Here is a 22,310-nt window from a genome sequence, read left to right as displayed (position 1 = left end):
TTTTGTTTCCGTTATTGTTTCTTTCATCATTTCTGCACCTCATGAGGTTTCTTTGGTATGCTTTTCCCATATCCATGCCACTCCTATGAGAAGCTACAGGTGAAAACCTGACTGGTCCTTAAGTTTTGCACACCAGTGTATAAAAATTCAGCATTATTAAAGATATTTTCCTCATTATAAAAATAAAAAAATTGCAAATAAAAAAGTCTTCAAAAGTTGTCTTTATTTAAAAGACAACTTTTGAATAGCTTCAACAAAGTAGGAAATCAATACAAACTTCAAAGATACCACAGCTGTCTTCTACATCAGTGTATGATTACATAATAATCTATCTGTATAACAATGAAGATTTTGGTAAAATAAAATTACGGCTTTCTCAGAGCGAATTGTAACAGGTTTAATAATATATATAGAAACACATAAACATACAAAGCTTTCGGTTGGTTAGACAACCTTCTTCAGTTGAAACAAAACATAAAAAATGACAGTTAGAATGGAGGCGTGTACTGCCAATCTGGTACGTGAAGCGCGTGGCTAATTGTTTGAGGTTGAAGTCTGTGGCTGTGACGTATGTGGATGTGGCCAGCGCTTGTCAATGGATAGGACTATTGCTCGGTGATAGGGTGGACTTGACAACCACTGTTCCTGTTCATTGGGGTATTGGAGCATTTGATGTTTAACGATTCCAACCAGGCGCGGCACAGATAATGGTGGGACTTATCCACAATCACGACATCGCGGTGTGGGTCAATGTTTGTGGTGGGTTGCCCAGACGTGCTGAGCAATAGCTGAGTGCTCCACATCCGTCAAATGGATTGCCCTCTTGTGTTCGGAAAGAAATGAAGTTCAGAAATGAAGATTTTGTATTTAAAATTTTATACACAGATGTCAATTGTTTTTGTCTAGTTACAATAGTCACTAACGAGATGACTATAACTAAAACAGTGTAACACACACACACACACACACACACACACACACACACACACACACACACACACACACACACACACACACACACACACACACACACACACACACACACACACACGTATTTGGAATGCTTGCTGGGAAAAAAAATCTTTTTTTTCCCTTCTTTTTTCTCTTTTAGTTGTGTACAGTTCTCAAAGTGTATATTTATGTTTTCACAAACTTTTGGTATCCTATTTGCAAATCTAAAAATCAATGTTGAAAATACATATTTGATGAAATATTTGTAAGTTTACTAACTGGTTATTAATTGTTGAAATGTTCATGAAGAAATGTGTGCAAAGATAAATAATAATTATAAAACAAGCCAGCTTATTCTAACCCAAAAGTTGTCTCACCTCATTTTAATAATACATTCATATATACTGTACATAATTCCAATATTTCATAAAATGATCATAAAAATATTAAAAAAAAGCAACAATAATTACTATAGCATATTTATTTAATAATATTACATAACTGAATAATAGGGAAAAAGGTGACAAGCAATTATTTTTATTCTGCCTTTATGGTAAAATAGTTTTTGTAATGTCATATACCATAACCACAGGTTGACAACTAAACATTTTACTAAATGCAAGCAGTGGAAGTTTTTTCACGTCACCAAGTTCAACTCGGACTGTTATATTTCCAAAATTGATTGGTTCTGGCTTCATACCATAATATGAAAAAGGGTGTTGGTCAGGGGCACTTGCTAAATATGAATGGTAAGTTTCAACTGCTTGTGTGAAATAACTATCAACGTCTTCAAACTTTTCTTGTTTAATCTTACGTGGTATTCCTGCTTCATTATATCCAATACGGTCTCTACTGAACACATTTTCTTCACCCTTTGAGTCCAGTTCTATATCCACTCCTAAAGCTATCTCATTACATCCGTTGCCACAATATTTCCAATTACATTTCATATAATTTGGGGTATTTTTTGTGTAGCTCTCATATGATACCTGAAGAGGGTCATCTGTATTTGGAATTTTGTTGATATTTCTAAAATGGCCTATTTTTCGGGCTTTCAGTCGAAATGAAGGATCCGCAAGCACTATATTAAGTTCCTGGTGATGCTGTGAATTATGATACTGCAAATTACGAAATCCACAAAATTTTTTCTCACACTTCTGACATTTGTATGAAAGAAGTTGATAATGTCTGTATCTATGCAATTTTAAATCACATGGCCTCCTCAGTTTCTCTCCACACACTCCACATGTTGGAATCTTTTTACTACTAATCTGCCTTCCAAAAGTACTAGAATTTAATAAAGCTTTGTCTGTTTCAGAAATCCTTATTTCTTTGTAAGTTGAGTTCTCTAGAGGCAGGGAAGTTGAAGCATTCCGTGATGGCCGAATATAAAACTCAACAGATAAACCTGCATGTTTCACACTTAAATGTGAAACCATATCTTTGGATGTATCTGATCCATAAAAACAGTAACTACACTGAAAACTATTAATGCAATGTATTTTATAATGTTCAACAATTTTTTCTGCTGTGAGACAAACAAAAACACAATACTGACATTTATGCTGTGATAATGGATGGTTATCATGACTATGTTTTATGAAATCAGTTGGATCCAGTGTTGCATATTTACAACTCCCAATGCTACAAGTATATGGTTCAAGGTATTTCATATCTGTATGACATGACAGCTGATCTGCTATGTTACCCACTTGTTTACATTTATATAATCTTGCATCTTCATTTGCATGAGACGTCATCTGATGTAACGTCAGATAAAATTTACTAACTGCACGGTACAAACACAAGCTGCATTGATAATTTCTATGACCGTGACTTTTTAACATATGATTTGCAAGAATATTTATGTCAAATGACTGGCAGCAGTATACACACATTCCATTCTCTTTTAGATGACTTGCCAAATGCCTAATAAAATTATTTTCAGCATTAGTTGTGAAAATACATTCTGATTCCATACACTTGAAAAAATTGATTATATTTGGCATTTCCAGTAAAGCTGCTAATGCAGAAGGTGATTTTAACTTTCCTGCAGTTTCAAAACTATCTGGACTGCAGTCATTTTTGACAACAGATGAAGTGGTATCACCACAAAGTTCTTGTGTATTATGAAAACTAAACTGGTTACTAGTTGCTTTATCTCCACTAATATATTTTCCTTGATTTGTTTTACAACCATGAGAAACATTACTTAGTGAAACCTTCTGGTTTTCATTACATATACTATTTGGCTTTTTCAGTAATGAGGAATCTGAAGCAGAAGCATTTACAAAGGCACTGTATTCACTAATAAAAGAATCCTTTTTTAAAATTGGCTCTCTTGGCTTTAACTGTAAAGAATAATCTTTCCCAGTAGGCAGCACTACTTTTTTACCCAGAGAGAAATTTATACTTGGTTTACTGTAAGTTCCAAATGGACTGACTATTGTTTTAATAGAATCATCCTTTTTTTGACTGCTGTCACTACTCAAACCTGTTGTTAGAGTATGCATATTAGATGTCACAGAACCAGAAAAATATTCCTTTACACTATTACGAGCATCCTTTGCCTCATTTGTGACATCAGAATTTTGTGATTTACCAACAGCACCACCAATGACATGGGTCTGTGAGTGGCAACTTAATAGAGATGAATCTTCATCATCACTCATCAATTCTTTTTTAACTGGAATGGTTAAAATATGAATATCACTGGAATGATTACTACTACTTCCGCTGTTGTAAGCCAAAGACCGTGCCCTTTTTTCATCTTTTTTATTACATGAGGCTATGTCTACTGCTTCACCACCTGCCTGTTTTTCACTATGAGTATTCTTCTGTTGAACTTTTGACTCATTACTGATTCTTCTTCCAGTACTTACAGTATCATTACTTCCAGAGACCTGTTTCTGATTGTTTTGAGAATTTGTCTTTGAATATGTTATATATTCTTTTGGTTTATTTATTGGATTCACCCCTGAATATGAATGTGTTTTTATAGTCTTCTGATTCGCTTCAATATATTTATTTTCTTCACTCTCTTTCCCATTTCTATTTGGTCGCTTTGGACATTCATCTTGTAAATGAAGCAGTAAGCAATGAATAGCACTGAAATCTCTTTTGCAATATGAACACGGTTTAAAATGGTCCTTTCTGTGAAAATATATTAAATGGGAGGCAAATTTTGGGCCACCTTGTGAAGTGAAGGGGCATGCACCACACTGAAAAATTCTGTTCGTCTCTTGGCATGAATCCTCTTTGAGGTGTTTTACAAGCCACTCACCACAACTAAAATACTTTCCACACCTTGTGCACCACAAACATACTTCCCGTGGGTGATTCTTAGCAATATGTTTTATAAATGATTGGCTATCATCTGTTTTAAATTGGCAGCTAACACATATCAAACGTTCTTCATCAGGTTCACCAGATGAATGACTCGCAGCTCCACGATCAACATCAGTTTCATCAGCTTCTGCAGAGCCTATATTAGTAGTTGAATATTTATTCTTATTCACACAATTTTTTTTCCTTCCCATTATTCTCTAAGATCCACTTCCTATTCCTGTTCTAAAATAAATAAGAACATAAATATATATGTTTTCTAAAGAAAATCAAAATTATCAAACTGTTAATAAGTCATTATATACATAAACAGTAGGCTAACTTCTTTGACAAAAAAATTAATTCATCATATGAGGTTACTTATTCTCGGTGGGCACCATTACCCGTAGGTGGTGGTGCCCACTAAGAACAAGTAACAATAGTCTTTTCTTTTAGTGAAGTGTTACTTATTGGAGGTAGTGCAATACATGGCAACTCGTGAAGGAGGAGCACAATATGAGATACGGATAAAATGCTCTTTTACACTACAAACGCAGTTTTTTGCCTTTAAGAGTGATCTATGGTGTATACACACCAATATTATATAGATTATTTATATTCTTAAACCTATTATGCCTTGAGTTTAACTAATTCATATATATATATATATATAAAATATGAATAATAATGATAAATATGAGGCAAAAAGTTAATTCACTGATAAAAGTTATATGACAGTTGTACCTAAACAGCAAAGGATATAAAAGTGTATATATACAGAGTGATTCACTACCAGTGCGACAAACTTGCAGGAGGTGTAGGGGGCACAAAGACGAACTGGAATCACATAGCATTGCAGGGTTCGGAAATGCCTTCGTCATGTGGTAGAGGGCGTTGAACGGGAGTTCGCGTGAACAGCGATCCCGCTGGAAGTCAGCATTTGCGAACCAGTTCCCGAGGCAGTAGGATGGACGAGTATTCAAACGTTGAACTGGCTGACATGCACCTCGCGTATGGAGTTGCAGACTGTAACGGGCGCACTGCTCTGCGCTTGTATCAGGAACGTTTCCAGCACAGGCGTGCTCCTCCTCATACGATTTTTGCACATGTGCACAGAAGGTTACGCGAGACTGGTTGTTTCACGAGAGGTACCATGAATCGAGAGCGAACGACGATGATGCCAGACAATGAGGAGAATGTCCTACGTCTTGCAGAAGGCAATCCAAGTACGAGTACTCAAGCGATAGGCCAACGATTGAGTATTTCCCAATCCACTGTATGGAGGATACTGTCGACAAACCAAATGAGTTCATACCATCTGTAACGCGTCCAATCATTGGAGCCTGCCCACTCCAATGATTGGACAAAGGCAAAAGTCCTCCGGATTATCCACTCCGGAGGACTTTTGCTACTTGGTTTCTTCAATAGAAACGGTTTGCAAATGCTGACTTCGAGCAGGATCGCTGTTCGCGCGACCTCCCGTTCAACGTCCTCTACCGCATGACGAAGGCATTTCGGACCCTGCAATGCTATGTGATTCCGATTCGTCTATGTTCCCCCTACACCTCCTGCAAGTTTGTCGCACTGGTAGTGAATCACCCTGTACATATATAAATTTTTTTTTTAATTAATCAATTTTCAGAATACTTTTCATATCCTTTTGATTTTCATTTATTCCTGATAGCAAAGAATGAGTACCGGCACGATTTTTTTTTACAAAAAAAGCACTGTGTGTGTGTGTACACACTGTGCTGTTTTATATATATATATACAGGGCTTTTTTTGTAAAAAAAAGCTGTGCCGGTACTCATTCTTTTAAAAGGATATGAAAAGTACCCTGAAAATTTTTTTTTTCTGATATTGTTACATTAGTAGTAATGTTTTTAGAATAAGAACAACAAATTAAATGTATTAACACAGTTTATTAATCATAAATTTATTATTCAAGTGTATAAAAATAAGTAAAATGTGAGTAAAATAAGTAAAAAATAATAACATAAGTAAAATAATTCCATAAAGTTTCTGTAGAATATTCCAAATTTTTATCAAGTTCTCATCTGACACCCTATGCCAGGGGTCTGCAACCTTTTTTGAATGAAGAGCTATTTTTGATCTAATTTTTTTAAAAAAAGAATCTGAAGAGCCACACCTCATCTCAACAGGGGGGGGGGGGAGAGTTTAAGAAATGGAATAGGGTGGGAAGGTGTTTATTACAAAATATATAAATATATACAGTGAAACTTCTCCTAACGAACACCTCTCTTTAACGGACATTTTCAAATTACCCAACTCTCCTCTATTGGTTTTAACGTGTTTTCAGCTTCTGTCTAGCGGACATTCTCTGTAACGGACGCGGGCAGGCAATCTCCACTGTTTCGTTTAGATTAGCACTTAATTTGATCTCCCCATAACGGACAGCGGGCGAGCTCACGGCCCTTTTCTAGGAACGTTTCTTCCACGTGTTGCCTCAATCGTGTGTTTATTTTCTATTTCCGATTCTCTGAAATTTATCAAGGTTTACGTCGCAGTTCTAAACCCTTTTTCAAGAATTTTAAGGCACGTGTAAAACTTCTGATGAATTCGGTGTGTGCAAGGGGGGGGGGGAAATTAGGTCGGCCTTTCGTCTTTTGAGTTTCAGTTTTCAGTTTTGTTCAGTGTCTTGTGAAGTGCCCAACGTCTTCTTGTAAACATTTAACTTTAAAAGATAAATGTCGAACTCATTAATGCGTATGATCGGCAAAAAAATAGTGTTTGCAATCTCGCTGCAAAATTCAAAATCGGGAAGACGCACGTAAGCAACATCCTAAAGAAAAAAAATTAACTGCTCAAACAATTTTGGCAACACAGAAATGATCAGGTTCAAAAATCATTTCTGAAAACTGTTGGACTTCAAATTGACAATGTTACGTATGAGTGGTTTTGTTGCGCACGTGCTAAAAAAATTCCCATTAATGGGCTTATTATTAGGGAAAAGGCTTTGGAGGTTGCGAAATCTATGGGCGTAAATGAGTTCAAAGCTTCTGTGGGATGGCTAGACAAGTTCAAAACTCGGCATAAAATTTCTTGGAAAACCGTAAGTGGCGAAGGTGGATCTGATGATACTGGGGTTGAAAGAGTGGACCATCAAATTGGAAGATTTATGTCGTGATTTTGAAGCTAAGGATATTTAAAACTGTGACGAAACAGGGTTGTTTTTTAAAGCTCTTCCTGAAAAAACAATGAGTCTAAAAAATGAAAAGTGCCAATGCAGAAAAATATCTAAGGAACGCTTGACTGTACTATTGTGTACAAATATGCTGGGAGACTTTGAAGGCCCTCTTATTATAAGAAAACCACAAAATCCTCGTTGTTTCAAGGGTATAAAGTTGAATCTTTTGAATGTTGACTGGAAGTCTAATAAAAAAAGCGTGGATGACACGAGATATCATGAGCGAATGGATAAGTCACTTTAACCAAAACATGATTTGTCAAAACAGAAAAATTATTATTTTCATACAAATCAATCGTTTAAAAATGTTTTTCGCCACTGAAGAAGATACTGAAGTACTTTCGATGGTTTCTTCACTCCAAACAAATGTTGAAAACAAAATTATCAGCCAGAAGAAGGTGCAGAAGAAAATATGTGATTACTGTATGTATTTTTCTTAAGATAAAGTCATAATATGCATAGCACAATTGTATGTATATTATTTACATAGTATGAATCAGAGCTGTACTACTCAACATGTTCTACGTTGATAATAACATTAGTAAAATAATAAGGAGTTTACCTCATTAGTGTATTTATATTTTATTCTAATGTACCGGTAAGTTGTAGATTTTTCCGTTTTAATTTCTGGAGGGTATCATACGGAAATGTTCTACGCACTATATTGAGGTAAACTCCTCTTATTATTTTACTAGTATATTATTTACAAAAATATTGTTCAAAATCTGTATATATTTTAATTTAATTTTACATTAAACGTTTAACGATTTTTCTTTCTTTCTTTCTTTTTTTTTTCTTCCTCAGACTTCTTGTTAGCGGTTGTTGTTGTTGTTGTTTGGTTTTTAGGAGCATTAGCAACTAAGGCCATATTGCTCCGGAATATGCGGGGTCATTCCCTGACCTTTCCGCATCCTCCGTATTTGGTGGTGACGGGCTCGAACCCCGGTCTAATCAAGAAGCGTGTGGTGCTCACTGCTGCTCCTTCCCACCTGGCTACGGAGGCGCCGGACTTGTTAGCGGACACTTCTCTCTAACGGACAAATTTTCGTTCCCCATGGCTGTCCGTTAAAGGGAAGTTTCACTCTATTTTGAAATATTATTTATTAATACTGAAAAAAACTTAACAAACATCCAATTAGGTACAAATTAATGTGACTTTTGCTGACGAACTTCTTGAGCAAGTGTCTCTCAACATCATGCGAATATGTCGTAATTAAACATGCTCAGCTTTAAACATGCTCGCATTGTTCAGACAGCAGTTTCTTGATTTATTTTTAATACAGTTCATGTTCAAAAATATTTTCTCGCAGAAATACGTCAAACCAAAAACTGAGAGAAGTCCAAACACAAATATTTTCAAAATTATATATGGGTCCGGTAAGCTACTCCACACATCAAACACAATTTGGTCTGCATTTTAAAGTCATCTATCGCCGTCCATTTGTGTAGAATTGCAAGGACAGCCTTTTGCTTCTCCAAATCCTAAATTTCAGTCAGTTTTAAGGCATTTTAATCTTGCACTTCCACATATCCTTGATTTTTAAGTCCTCTAATTCCATTTCAAATTGTGCTTCATGTGAGCTATAAAGTTAAAGAGCTGCAGTTACATGTTAAAAGAGCTGCATGCAGCTCACGAGCCGCAGGTTTCCGACCCCTGTCCTATGCCAACTTCTTTTCTTCCTCTTTGTGTGTGTCGGTTGCTGAATGATGGTTCCGAAGCAGCCATGAATCGACATATTTTGCTGGATCGAAGCAGGTCAGTGGTGGGCCTACAATTTTAAGAAACTGTATTGAAGAAACTGTTTTTGTCATCAACGAAGCGCTGGTTGGGCTGGCGATCAGATTCATTTGTGAAAATCCTCATTCACATTCACTCGATGAAATTAGTATCATACTCAGAGCATTCATCAAATGCTTCAATTCTTCTGAAACCTTCTTATCAATTAGGTATCCACGAATTGCATCTCTTTCATTTAACTGTAACCTAATTGACAATTTTCTAACTTCACTTTTACCAAATGCCAACAATGCATGTTTAGAATGATTAATACCTTTGTTGTCCTCATTTTCCTTCCTCTCGTCATCGGTATTGTCACTAGTTCTTAAATTTTAATTTGTTCTTTTCTTGTTTTTGAAACTGTCCAAAATGTCTGTGTCAGTTAGATATTCAGGTACTGTGACCATGTAAACAGAGACGGAAAATTCACGGAAAAAATAACGCACTTCCGCGAAACAACAGATGATTATTTGTCAGGTTAAAGGTTAAAGAAAGAAAATCACTTTTCTAATTCTCAAACGGGGCGCTTACGGTTGATTCACAAAGGTGTCTAACTTATGGCCCGTGAGGAAAGTGAACTAAGACAGCATTTTAAATTTTGTTAATTATCAAAGAAATTCTCATTAAATGTTTTGTTCAGTAAATGTAATTGTATATTGTACTTTCGAATAGTTTCAATTTTACTTTTATATGCAACAAGATAGGGAAAATGTAACACACTAAAGAAACCTAACTTTCAATTTTTTTGAATTGGCCCCTATACAGAAAAAGGTTGGACATCACTGCAGTAGAAGGTGGGCCAGAGCCCATTGGGAATACACCTTGATCTGCTCACTCTTGACTAGTGCGACTTCTCCATAGGTGGGACAGGTGGTCTGATACTGAAGTACTTTCGATGGTTTCTTCACTCCAAACAAATGCTTTAGTTCTCTTAATTCACGCAGCAGCACTAATTGTCTAAAGGCCAGAAATGCGAAAATTTTCTTTGCTCAATGGAAACTATTTTAAATGTAACTTCCAAGGGAAATTCAAAATAATTCGCTATAAAAGGGCTTCATTAAACAGAGGCCCGACTGAGTAATTTAGAATTATAAAAATGGTTATAAAGTTTTATATAGAAAACATCTTAAAAACAGAGAGTAAAAAATGCAAATTTAGTTAAATAATTTTAAGCTTATTTGAACAGTAGGTAAACATGTGAAAAACATTTATGGAATATTACAAATTTCGAAGTGCACTGCATCCAAATGTCACACGTCACTGTTAATAAAGGTGCCGGTACGCTGTACTGTTGCTGATCCCCCAAAAAAAGCACTGTGTGTGTGTGTGTGTGTGTGTGTGTGTGTGTGTGTGTGTGTGTGTGTGTGTGTGTGTGTGTGTGTGTATTTTTTTTTTTTTTTGTATTCTTACTAAAGCCTACACAAAATGATATTTAGTAAGCTTTACCATAATAAGTCAAAGAGTGCAATGTTAATGTTATTGTACAATGCACAATTGGGCATTATACATGCATGAAATTATATTAGTTAATTTTATTATATAGTATCTATCTGTAGGGAATTAGGTGTATAAGGAACAAACTAACAAGTTATTAAAAGAAACTAGCTTTAGTCTGGAGGGCCTATATTCTAAAGGTGAAAGCTAATAATAGAATGAAAAGGAAAATAGAATTTAGAATAGTGAATATACATTCTTCCACTTGGTCATCGGTCTGCTACTGCATCAGGGGCTTTGAGCAAACCGATAGCCAGACTAAAAGAATGTCTCATACATACCCATTTCTGTTGCCTTCATACCAGTTTTGTGCGAGTTTAACTCTTAGGTAATTGTAGAGAAAATATGTAAAATGGTAATATGTATTAAGGTTAAATTTTGTAAAATTGTCAGAATAAGAAAACTGGGATAGGCGATGCAAAGCCCGAAGGGGTATGTATCATCTTAAATGCGAATAGGTCCCTACCTCCTGCTTGTTCTGTGGGGGGTCAGACAGAAAACGAGATTGTATTCATGTCTTCAGGTTGTTTTATGTGTGCTAACTAAATTGCAGTGCACAGCCGCACCCTTCATGAACTGTGGCATGATGGTGAAATTGCTGTAGGCAATATGCCCTATGTCAATGCAAATGTTCTGATGGTCTTAAGAGGGTTTTTGGATGTTAATCTGAGTTAGTGCACGGGGGTGCCTATGAAGGCGGTAGGAACCTATACGAATGAAAAGATGTATTAATGGAAATAAAAGAAGTTTGTTAATGAAAAAAAAATAAATAAAGGAAAATGCTATCCTCTGGTCAAAGACCGGTATAGCTTTTCTAAGGCATAACGATCCGGGTATCTCCGTGGGGATAACTATATACATATTTACAGCCTCCTTCAATGTGAATTTCCACCCTGTATCTCTCAGTTTTAAACCCTTTGTAATTTACTGATTTGAATGGTTAATACATGGTTAAAATAATACCATGGGTGGGATTAATCTGTTGTTGGGAGGATTATCTGTTTATTAGGGGGGGGATTTGGGGGCAACCAGGTTATAGTGGAGTCAGACAACAAGCGTCCTCTGAATGCAATAAACCTGGTGTTCAAAATAGGTTGTACCTGTCACTTATAATAATACTTTTATTAGCCTAATATTTGGTGGGTTATGTTTGGATATCCGGGTTACAGTGCAGTCAGACGACAAGCCTTGTCTGAGTGTAATAAACCCAGGAATCAAAAATGGGAAGTCATTTCTCTTGGCAATAACCCTAGTATTGGTCGGGTGATTAATTGGTGTTATCAAACAGTGGTTCTAAACAGATTCAGAATATTTTCAGTAACTTTTAGGTTTGGTGTCGGGGTGGTGTAGGTTGAGGTTTGCAAGTATGGACACTTTAATATGATGTCTGAAGTAATTGACAGGTATATTATCTGTTTGTCTGGTTTCTAATAGTGTTGCCATGTATATGTTTTACAAAATTGCTCTCCCAGTTGGTAAATTTTATAGCTGGGAAGCTAAAATGGTCTCTCTTATCATAATGTTGACTGTAAACATTGTAATTGGTGATAGTGATTTTGCTGTCGAGATAGAAAGCCTGATAATGTCGAAATTTATAACCAGGACATCCATCAACGTATCCGTAGAATATGATTTCTTTGATATTGGTTTCAAAATAATGCAGACAGAGGTTGGCTATGCAGCATGAGCTACTTGCCCCCATAGCCACTCCCCTACTCTGCACATAGATGCTATCTCTATAAGTATGTAATTGTTTTTGACACTTAGATTAACAAGGTCTAGCCAATACTGTTTATTATAGCATAATACATTATGATAAGTTTCGTAGTAGTATAGTAGAACTTTTTTTTTTTTTTAAATTGTCATGTGAGAAATGGTTTTAATAATCATTACAAACACATCTTTACAGGTGACCTTAACATTATAGAGGACCTTACCCCACAAGAGATTATGAACAAGGGAACTAAATTCAGACCCAACACCCATGCCAACTTAAAAAACACAACTATTTTACATGGATCTTCTACAATTTGTCTTTAAAACACCCTACAAATACAATACACCGGTAGAAGCGTTCTAAAGTTGGATAAATACTTCCACCGAACTTATCTTGGCTAGATTCAGAGAAATCATACAACACCAATGTTACTTTAAACAATACAGTATAACCTTAAAAAAAATAATTATAAAATTAAAAGAACTACAAAATAAATTCATGATTACTAGCACAGATAAAGTCCCTCTATCAGATCACCTCGCTGTCTCCAGATCGCCTAGTCTCCAGACACTAATTTGCAAAACTTAAGCCTTTCTTCGTAAGAGCACCCCTTTGTTCCATTCACTACTCTTGTTGCCCTTCTCTGTACTCGTTCCAGCAGTTCTACATCCTTTTTGAAATGAGGCCTCCAGGCCTGTATACAGTACTCTAGGTATGGTCTGACCATTGCCTTATACAAAGGAATAATCACCTCATTATCTCTGCTAGAAAAATTCCTATATATCATTGACAATACACCATGAGCTACTCTTGCAGACCTGCACTGCTCAGAGAACTTCATATCTGCCTGCACAACCACCCCCAGGTCCTTTTCATTCTCTACCACTGTCAGTATAGTACCACAGAATTGATACGTTGCTCTGGGGTTGCTGTTTCCCATTTGTAGTACTTTACATTTGTCAACGTTAAACTTCATTTGCCACCTCTCAGCCCATATGCTCAACCTTTCCGGAGCCTGTTGCAGCAGCATAGTGTCAGTAGTGTCCTTGACAACCCTGCCAATCTTCATATCTCTGCAAACTTGGACATTAAGCTTGATATACCATCATCAATATCATTTATAAATACAGAAAACAATAATGGACCCAATACTGAACCCTAAGGGACTCCTCCACTAATAACATTAGTCCACGATGAGCAGTGTCCTTCTCCCCCTCAACCACCCCTTTATCCATAGCAGCAATTTGCCTCCAATGCCACACTGCTCCAATTTGTGCAGCAGTCGGGCAACAGTATCAAAAGCCTTTCTAAGATCCAAGTATATAATATCAAAGTTATTCCCGGCATCCAGTTCTTTTGTGACTGCATCTTAAAGAGGAGATGGACCATAGTGATACATATAAGATACCCAACTCCACATCTAGCTCCATTATTAAAAAAATAATAGCTGCATATATATTCTACAGATAAATTGATGATGTCCTGGTTATAAATTTCGACATTATAGCCAAGGAAATTTATCCTGAAGACTTGACACAAACCCAGATAGCAACCTACAGGCTTTCTATCTCGACAGCAAAATCACTGTCACCAATGAAAATGTTTACAGTCAACGTTTCAATAAGAGAGACCATTTTAAGCTTCCCAGCTAAAAGACTTACCAACTTGGAGAGCAATTTTGCAAAACATGGCAACACTATTAGAAACCAGACAAACAGAATAATACCCATCTGTAATAATCTTGATAACATGATGGAAGCAATAAAAAAACTGAAAGATACTCTCATCAAGAATAATATACGTGTCAATTACATCAGACATCATATTAAAGCGGCCATACTTGCAAACCTCAACCTACATCATCACGACGCCAATCCTAATAGAGTTATTGAAATATTCTGAACCCATTTAGAACCACTGTTTGATAACACCAATTAATCACCCAACCAATACTAAGGTTATTTTCCCAGAGAGATGTTCCCATTTTTGATTCCTGCGTTTATTGCACTTAGACGAGGCTCGCCGTCTGACCGCACTGTAACCCAGATATTCAAACATAACCCCCAAAATATAAGGCTAATAAAAGTATTATTATAAGTGACAGGTACAAACTAATTTGAACACTATGTTTATTGCGCTCAGAGGATGCTTGTCATCTGACCGCACTGTAACCTGGTTGCCCCAAAATTCCCTCCCCCAATAAACAGACATTCTACTAACTGGCAATTTAACGACTTGCACCAATCCTCCCAACAACAGATTAATCCCACACATGGTATTATTTTAACCATGTATTAACCATTCATATCAGTAAATTACAAACTGTTTAAAACTAAGAGATACAAGGTGGAAATTCACATTGAAGGAGGCTGTAAATATGTATATAGTTATCCCCACAGACATATGGATCATTATGCCTTATAAAAGCTATACCAGACTTTGTCCAAAGGATAGCATTTTCTTTATTTATTTTGTTCATTAACAAACTTCTTTTATTTGCATGAACACATCTTTTCATTTGTATAGGTTCGTACTGCCTTCATGGGCAACCCCCCCCACTAAATCAAATTCACATCCAAAAACCCTTTTAAGACCATTAGAACATTTGTATTGACAGAGTATATTGCCTACAGCAATTTCACCATCACTCCACAGTTCATGAAGGGCACAGCTGCACACTACAATTTAGTTAGCACACATAAAACAACCTGAAGGCAAGAATACGATCTCTTTTTCAGTCTGACTCCCACAGAACAAGCAGGAGGTTGGGACCTATTCGCATTTAAGCTGATACATACCTGTTGGGCTTTGTGTTGCCTATCCCAGTTTGCTGATTCTAACAATTTTACGAAATTTAAACTTAATACATATTACCATTTCGCATATATTTTCTTTACAATTACCTAAGCGTTAAACTCAAGCAAAACTGGTATGGGGCAACAGAAATGGGTATGTATGAGACGTTCTTTTAGTCTGACTATCGGTCTGCTCAAAGCCCCTGATGAAGCAGCAGACCGATAACCAAGTGGAAGAATGTTATACTCACTATTCTAAATTCTATTTTCCTTTACATTCTATTATTAGCTTTCACCTTTAGAATATAGACCATATAGACTAAAGCTAGTTTCTTTTAATAACTTGTTAGTTTGGTCCTTATACACCTAATTCCCTTCAGATAGATACCATATAATAAAATATATATATATATATATATATAAGTGGTAGAAGTAATAAAATTATTGAAAAGCAGGCAGATTAAGGTGTAAATTACACAAAATGACAAACAACCTTTGTAACTTGGTTACAGATCAACTTGTATCTATCATAGGCTTCTGTGTCACGTGTTAATTTGTATGTATCACATGCATTTTTCTTCTCTGCCATATGTCTCATTAGTTCATCTGACATCCATTTAGGCCTAATCCTTGCACAATATTTCTTAGTTGGTATGTAAAGCCTAGTAGCTTCCAAGATAAGGTCTTTGAATGCTTCCCATTTTGAATTTGCTGTTGGTAACATCATCAGTTGGTGCCACTGTATAGAATTTAAATACTGTCTCAGTCCATCTTAGTTGCCTTTACGAAAGCAATAACCCTTCCCTTTACCCCTAATGGTAGTTATGGTAGTTACTTCTTTGAGTAAATCCCACTTCAGCACACTGTGATCACTGCCACCTAGTGGTTCATTTATCTGCAGATTCTTAACACATGAAGAATCACTACTGATAATCAAATCAAGAGTATTACTCCCTCTAGTTGCCTCCCGAACATGCTCATGTAGAAAACAATCATCCAATAAATCCACAAAAGCCTTGCTAGTGTGTGAGTGACCAGCCCCCAAATTCCAGTAAATATTTGGGAAATTAAAATCCCCCATTATAAGACTCTCTGATTTCCTGGCCCAATCTATTTCCCTGTACAGTTTCTTATTATACTCATCAGTCATTAGGCCTATAGCACACTCCCACTCTCAATTTTGATCTCCCAATGCTTATGTCACACCAAACTGACTCAACACGGCACTGTCCAGCGATGTCGACTGGCTTCACTTCCTTGGATTTTATATATTTCTTAACTAATAGCATAACCCCTCCTCCCTTCCTATCTTTTCTGTAGACATTGTACTCCCCAAATTCCAGTTCTGCATTCCTTATATCTGTGTGAGACCACTTCTCTGAAATCCCAACAATATCTGCCTTTGATGTTTTGAGCAATACCTCAAATTCATCAAATTTATTTACTAAACTCCTAGCATTGGTGTACACGCAAGTATACATGCACCTGTTCTTTTTCTTAGCTACCCTAACACAACCCATGTGTCTACTTGTACCCCAATGATTCCCAGCAGTCTCTGAAATATCCTGCATCTTATTTTCCAGGCTGCTGATCATTCCAATAGAAGCAGTGCAAGAATCACTTTCACCTGTGCCAGTGGCTACTGTTAATCTCTTAGTCCTTGTATCTCCCCCCCCCAATCTAGCAGTTTTCCGACCGACCTAACACTGCCTAGATAGCATCAGCAAACATTCTTGCATCCTTTCCATTTAAGTGTATCCCATCCCTGTAGAAGCAGTCTCTCCTGTTAACAACCACCTCCTTAATAATCTCCTGTTAATAATCACCTCCTTATCGCTGCTAGCTATCAAAATTCCAGTATATTATTGACAAAACCCTATGAGTTGTCCTTGCATTATCCTGGAGTTACTGCTACCCACATGCAGTACTTTGCATTTATCGATTTTAAACATCAATTGCCATTTCTCAGCCCATCTGTCTAACTTTTCTAGATTCCTTTGCAGAAATACACTGTCATTACAGTTATTGACCACGCTGCAAATCTTTGTATCATCTGCAAACTTGGACGTTAAGCCTGATATGCCTTCTTCAATATCACTGATAAATATAGGAAACAACAATGGCCCAAACCCTTCAGGACTCTAATAACATTAATCCAGGAAGAGCAATATCCATTGATTATCACTCTGTCTTCTCCCACTCAGCCATCCCTTTAGCCACAGTAGTAAATTGCCTTAATGTCATACTGCTCCAATTTGTACAAAAGTCTTTTACGTGCATCAATATCAAAAGCTTTCAAGAAATAAAAGTAAATATGAAAATTATTTTTTGACGTGAAAACATACTCGGCTGTAGGTGCCATTGGGGGCACCTACAGCTATTACTATAATTACGTTAGGGGAACTTACAAACTTACAACCGAGTGAATCTGATCGGTAATGAAAAATGTATCACAGAAGTGACATCATCCGCAACTTACGCCAGAGGCAATTCCCATCTCTCACCACTAGTCAGCCAAGCACTCACTAGTAGTGGCATTTGAGCACGCGATGTGACTGGTACGATATCCCAAGAGTTCTAGTAAACTGATTTACAAAATTCGAACACCATTTGTTTGAATTTCATCAAACTGCAATAGAAACACACAATAAAACCATAAAAAAAAGTGGCTCATGTGCCAAGCAGATGCGGTAGATGGTTTTATGTGAAACGTCCTTCATGTTTCTTTTAGATATTTTGATTTAGCATTAGCATTAGCAGAGGCATATGATGCAAGAAAGCAAGCTTATTCAGAATCAGCCAAAAAAAAAAAAAAACCCTCTCCCATTTCACCCCTCCGTTCGTTCGAAATACCTGTCCAGTTGAGCTTTAAATTTGTTTAGGCTATCAACTTCAACAACAAGTGATGGAAGTCGTTTCCACCAACCAACCACCCGCTGGCCAAAGGCAAATTTCCGCACATCTATCCGACATCCGTCCTTCCTCAATTTGAATTTATGCCCTCTGAGGTGATTATTCTGAGAAAGATGAAGAATCCTATTGGCACTGAGCATGCTCAAACCATTCAAAGCCTTATACACCTCTATCAGATCACCTCGCCGGTGCCTAGTCTCCAGACTCTGTAATTTGCAAAACTTAAGCCTTTCTTCGTAAGAGCAACCCTTTGTTCCATTTACTAATCTTGTTGCCCTTCTCTGTACCCGTTCCAGCAGCTCTACATCCTTCTTGAAATGAGGCCTCCAGACCTGTATACAGTACTCAAGATATGGCCTAACCATTGCCTTATACAAGGGAATAATCACCTCCTTATCCCTGCTAGAAAAATTCCTGTATATCATTGACAAGACACCATGAGCTACTCTTGCAGCTCGTCTGCACTGCTCAGAGAACTTCATATCTGCCTGCACAATTACCCCCAGGTCCTTTTCATTCTCCACCAATGTCAGTGTAGTACCGCAGAGTTGATACATTGCTCTGGGGTTACTGTTACCCATATGTAGTACTTTACATTTGTCAATGTTAAACTTCATTTGCCACCTCTCAGCCCATCTGTTCAACCTTTCCAGATCCTGTTGCAGCAGCATAGCGTCAGTAGTGTCCTTAACGACCCTGCCAACCTTTGTATCATCTGCAAACTTAGACATTAAACTTGATATCCCATCATCAATATCATTCATAAACACCGAAAACAACAATGGACCCAACACTGAACCTTGAGGAACTCCACTAATAACATTAGTCCACGTTGAGCAGTGTCCATTGATTACCACTCTCTGTCTTCTGCCACTCAACCATCCCCTTATCCATAGCAGCAATTTGCCTCCAATGCCACACTGCTCCAATTTGTGCAGCAGTCTTCCATGTGCAACAGTATCAAAAGCCTTTCTAAGATCCAAATATATAATATCAAAGTTATTCCCTGCATCCAGTTCTTTTGTGACTACATCATAGTATCCAATCAAATTGGTCAGGCAAGACCTGCCCTTAACAAAACCATGCTGCGTCTGAGCTATAACTGAATTCTTGTCTAGATGATCCTGCAGTGCTTCTTTAACCAGTGCCTCCATTAATTTACCTGGAACAGAAGTTAAACTAACAGGTCTATAATTACTTGTGTCAGCCTTTGATCCTCCTTTGTGAATTGGGGTTACATTTGCACATCTCCAGTCTATGGGTACCTCCCCCGAGTCCAAAGAAGCTCTCATAATTATGGCTAGGGGTTTGCATACTACCTTTGCTGCCTCCTTTAATATAACTGGATAGATCCCATCCACCCCAGGTGCCTTTTTTATGTTTATCCTCAACAATCTCTCCTCCACTTTCCTCTCAGTTATTACAAAATCATCCAGCTCACTGCCAATGTTTACTTTACCTACATCATTCTCCTTCCTGAATAACTCCTCATGCGTGAATGTAGATGCAAAATACTCGTTTAGATTGTTAGCCACCTGAGCAGGATCCTCAACTGTTGAACCATCAATATCCAGTGGACCAATCTGATTCATCCCTTTCCTTCTCGAGTTCAAGTATGTAAAGAACTCCTTTCTGTTTTTCTTTGCATCCTTTGCCAAGGATTTTTCGTAGTCTGCCTTTGCCTGCCTAATCTCCTTTGTGACTTGGTTACAGACCAACTTATATCTATCATAGGCTTCCATGTCACCCATTAATTTGTATGTATCCCATGCATTTTTCTTCTCTGCCACATGTCTCATTAGTCCATCTGACATCCATTTAGGCCTAAACCTTGAACAATATTTCTTAGTTGGTATGTAAAGCCTGGTAGTCACCAAGATTAGTTCCTTGAATGCTTCCCATTTTGAGTTTGCTGTTGGTAACATCATCAGTTGGTCCCACTGTACAGAATTTAAATACTGTCTCAGACCATCATAGTCGCCTTTACGAAAACAAAAACCCTTCCCTTTACCTCTGATGGTAGTTACCTCCTTGAGTAAATCCCACTTCAACACACTGTGATCACTGCCACCTAGTGGTTCATTTATCTGCAGGTTCTTAATGCATGAAGAATCACTACTGATAATCAGATCAAGAGTATTGCTCCCTCTTGTTGCCTCACGAACATGCTGATGTAGAAAACAATCATCCAATAAATCCACAAAAGCCTTGCTAGTGTGCGAGTGACCAACCCACAAATTCCAGTCAATATCTGGGAAATTAAAATCCCCCATTATAAGACTCTCTGATTTACTGGCCCACTCTATTCCCTGTACAATATATTATTATACTCATCAGAGTCATTAGGCCTATAGCACACTCCTACTCTCAAGTTTGATTTCCCTATGCTTAGGTCACACCAAACTGACTCGACACTGCCCTGTCCATCGATGTCAACTGGCTTCACTTCCTTTGACTTTATGTGTTTCTTAATTAATAGCATAACCCCTCCTCCTCTCCTGTCCTGTCTATCCTTTCTATATACATTGTATTCCCCAAATTCCAGTTCCGCATTACTTATATCTGTGTGACACCACGTCTCTGATATCCCAACAATATCTGCCTTTGATGTTTTGAGCAATACCTCAAATTCATCAAATTTATTTACCAAACTCCTAGCATTGGTGTACACGCAGGTATACATGCACCTGTTTCTATTCTTAGCTACCCTAACACAACCCATGTGTTTACTTGTAACGCAATGACTACCAGCAGTCTCTGAAATATCCTGCATCTTGTTTTTCCAGACTTCTGCTCATTTGAATAGAAGCAGTGCAAGAATCACTTCCACCTCTGCCAGTGGCTACTGTTAATCTATTAGTCCTTGTATCCCCCCCAAGATTTGTATATATATATCAATAAAAATAACTTCAGCTGGATTTATGGATTTATACTTGCGATTAAATGTCTCTGGAAAACGGTGTTGATTGAGGTAACTGATCTTGTAGTTGAAATTGATGGAATAGTGTTTAGAGTTGGATCGAACGTTTCTTATAGGAAAGTAATTAACGGTTTAGTTTTTTCCAATCCAAAGTTAATGTTTAAATCGCCACTCATGATCACAAGTATTTTATGAAAATCTTTCTTTAACAGCACTGCACTTTGAATTGAGTATGGCAGCAAAATTAAAGGAATGAAGTCAATGATTATATGCTGTATGTCACTGATAAGAAATATAGTCAACTGTTGTATCACCTGGCTATTGGGTAACAAGCACTCTGCTGTACGTATATTGGTAATGGACCGAACACTGACCATTGAACCAGTCATTTGTTGATAGATGCATCTAAGTATGGAAAAACAATGTGTAGCTCGTCCATCTTAGTGTGATATACTGCAACTCCAGCTGTCCATTTGGTTGCATGCTTGAAATGAACCACGCAATCGAAGTGCGGGATGCTGCCACTCTTGTTATTGTCTAACCGCCATTGCACAAGCTAGTATGAGAGGAAACTCATTTCTTTTGGCCCAGATTGTGCAGTTGTTATTCAATGATATACTGGCGGTTTGTCTTGCGAGCGGCACAGCTCCAGGATTGATGTTGTTTGCTTGCATGTCTCTCACTGCCTTCTTCCGAGCTAACTTTTCAATCTTAGACAAGATGATAAATTTGAACCACAATCGCTGTAGCTTTTGCTCTCTATTGTATTCGATCTTGGATAATTTACTCACAGCACTGTTAGCAAGGCAATCAGTAATGTCCACATTTGTAGTGACAATATATGGCTTGCTGATGACCAGTGGAAGCTGGTAGGGTAATCCGCCAGCGTTAACTTACATTTTATAGTTTCTGGACATATGTGCTTCTTGCTCTATGTTCGTGCAACCCACGAAGATGTCTTGTGCGAATGATTCCACTTTCTCCTCTGCAGCACAGAGGATCATGAGGTTGTACTCGCTGACGGAATTATTTCGTCGGCTTCCCCCCAAATGAAGAAACAAGACTTGCTAACTTCTTGCGATTTCTGATATAATTTAGCTCCATTACTGATTTTGGTTAACACAGACAAGAACATGATGTTTGACATAACTTGATCAAGCTTGTAGTATATGAGGCCACGCCAGAGAGTGGGGCTGGTGATACACAGCTTT

General features: G+C 37.4%; 1 protein-coding gene across 2 annotated transcripts in view; it reads right to left on the bottom strand.

The window, feature by feature from the left end:
• Window positions 1–1,481: 1,481 nt before the first annotated feature.
• Window positions 1,482–22,310, bottom strand: part of LOC150083083 (uncharacterized) — a 28,556-nt gene continuing 7,727 nt past the window's right edge. Inside the window, exon 2 of one of the 2 annotated variants that reach the window (XM_090377778.1) lies at window positions 1,482–4,516. In XM_090377778.1, coding sequence (XP_090233904.1) covers window positions 1,500–4,490 — 2,991 coding nt within the window. In that variant the 5' untranslated portion in view covers window positions 4,491–4,516 and the 3' untranslated portion in view covers window positions 1,482–1,499. Of the gene's footprint in view, window positions 4,522–22,310 lie in introns of both variants that reach the window. The other variant, XM_090377777.1, reaches the window with a different exon arrangement.

The sequence above is a fragment of the Mastigoproctus giganteus genome, chromosome 7, assembly GCF_048544385.1.
Source record: "Mastigoproctus giganteus isolate SK-2022 chromosome 7, ASM4854438v1, whole genome shotgun sequence".
Classification (NCBI taxonomy): domain Eukaryota; kingdom Metazoa; phylum Arthropoda; class Arachnida; order Uropygi; family Thelyphonidae; genus Mastigoproctus; species Mastigoproctus giganteus.
Note: the sequence above shows the minus strand (reverse complement) of the source record. Positions and strands in the feature narration are given on the sequence as shown.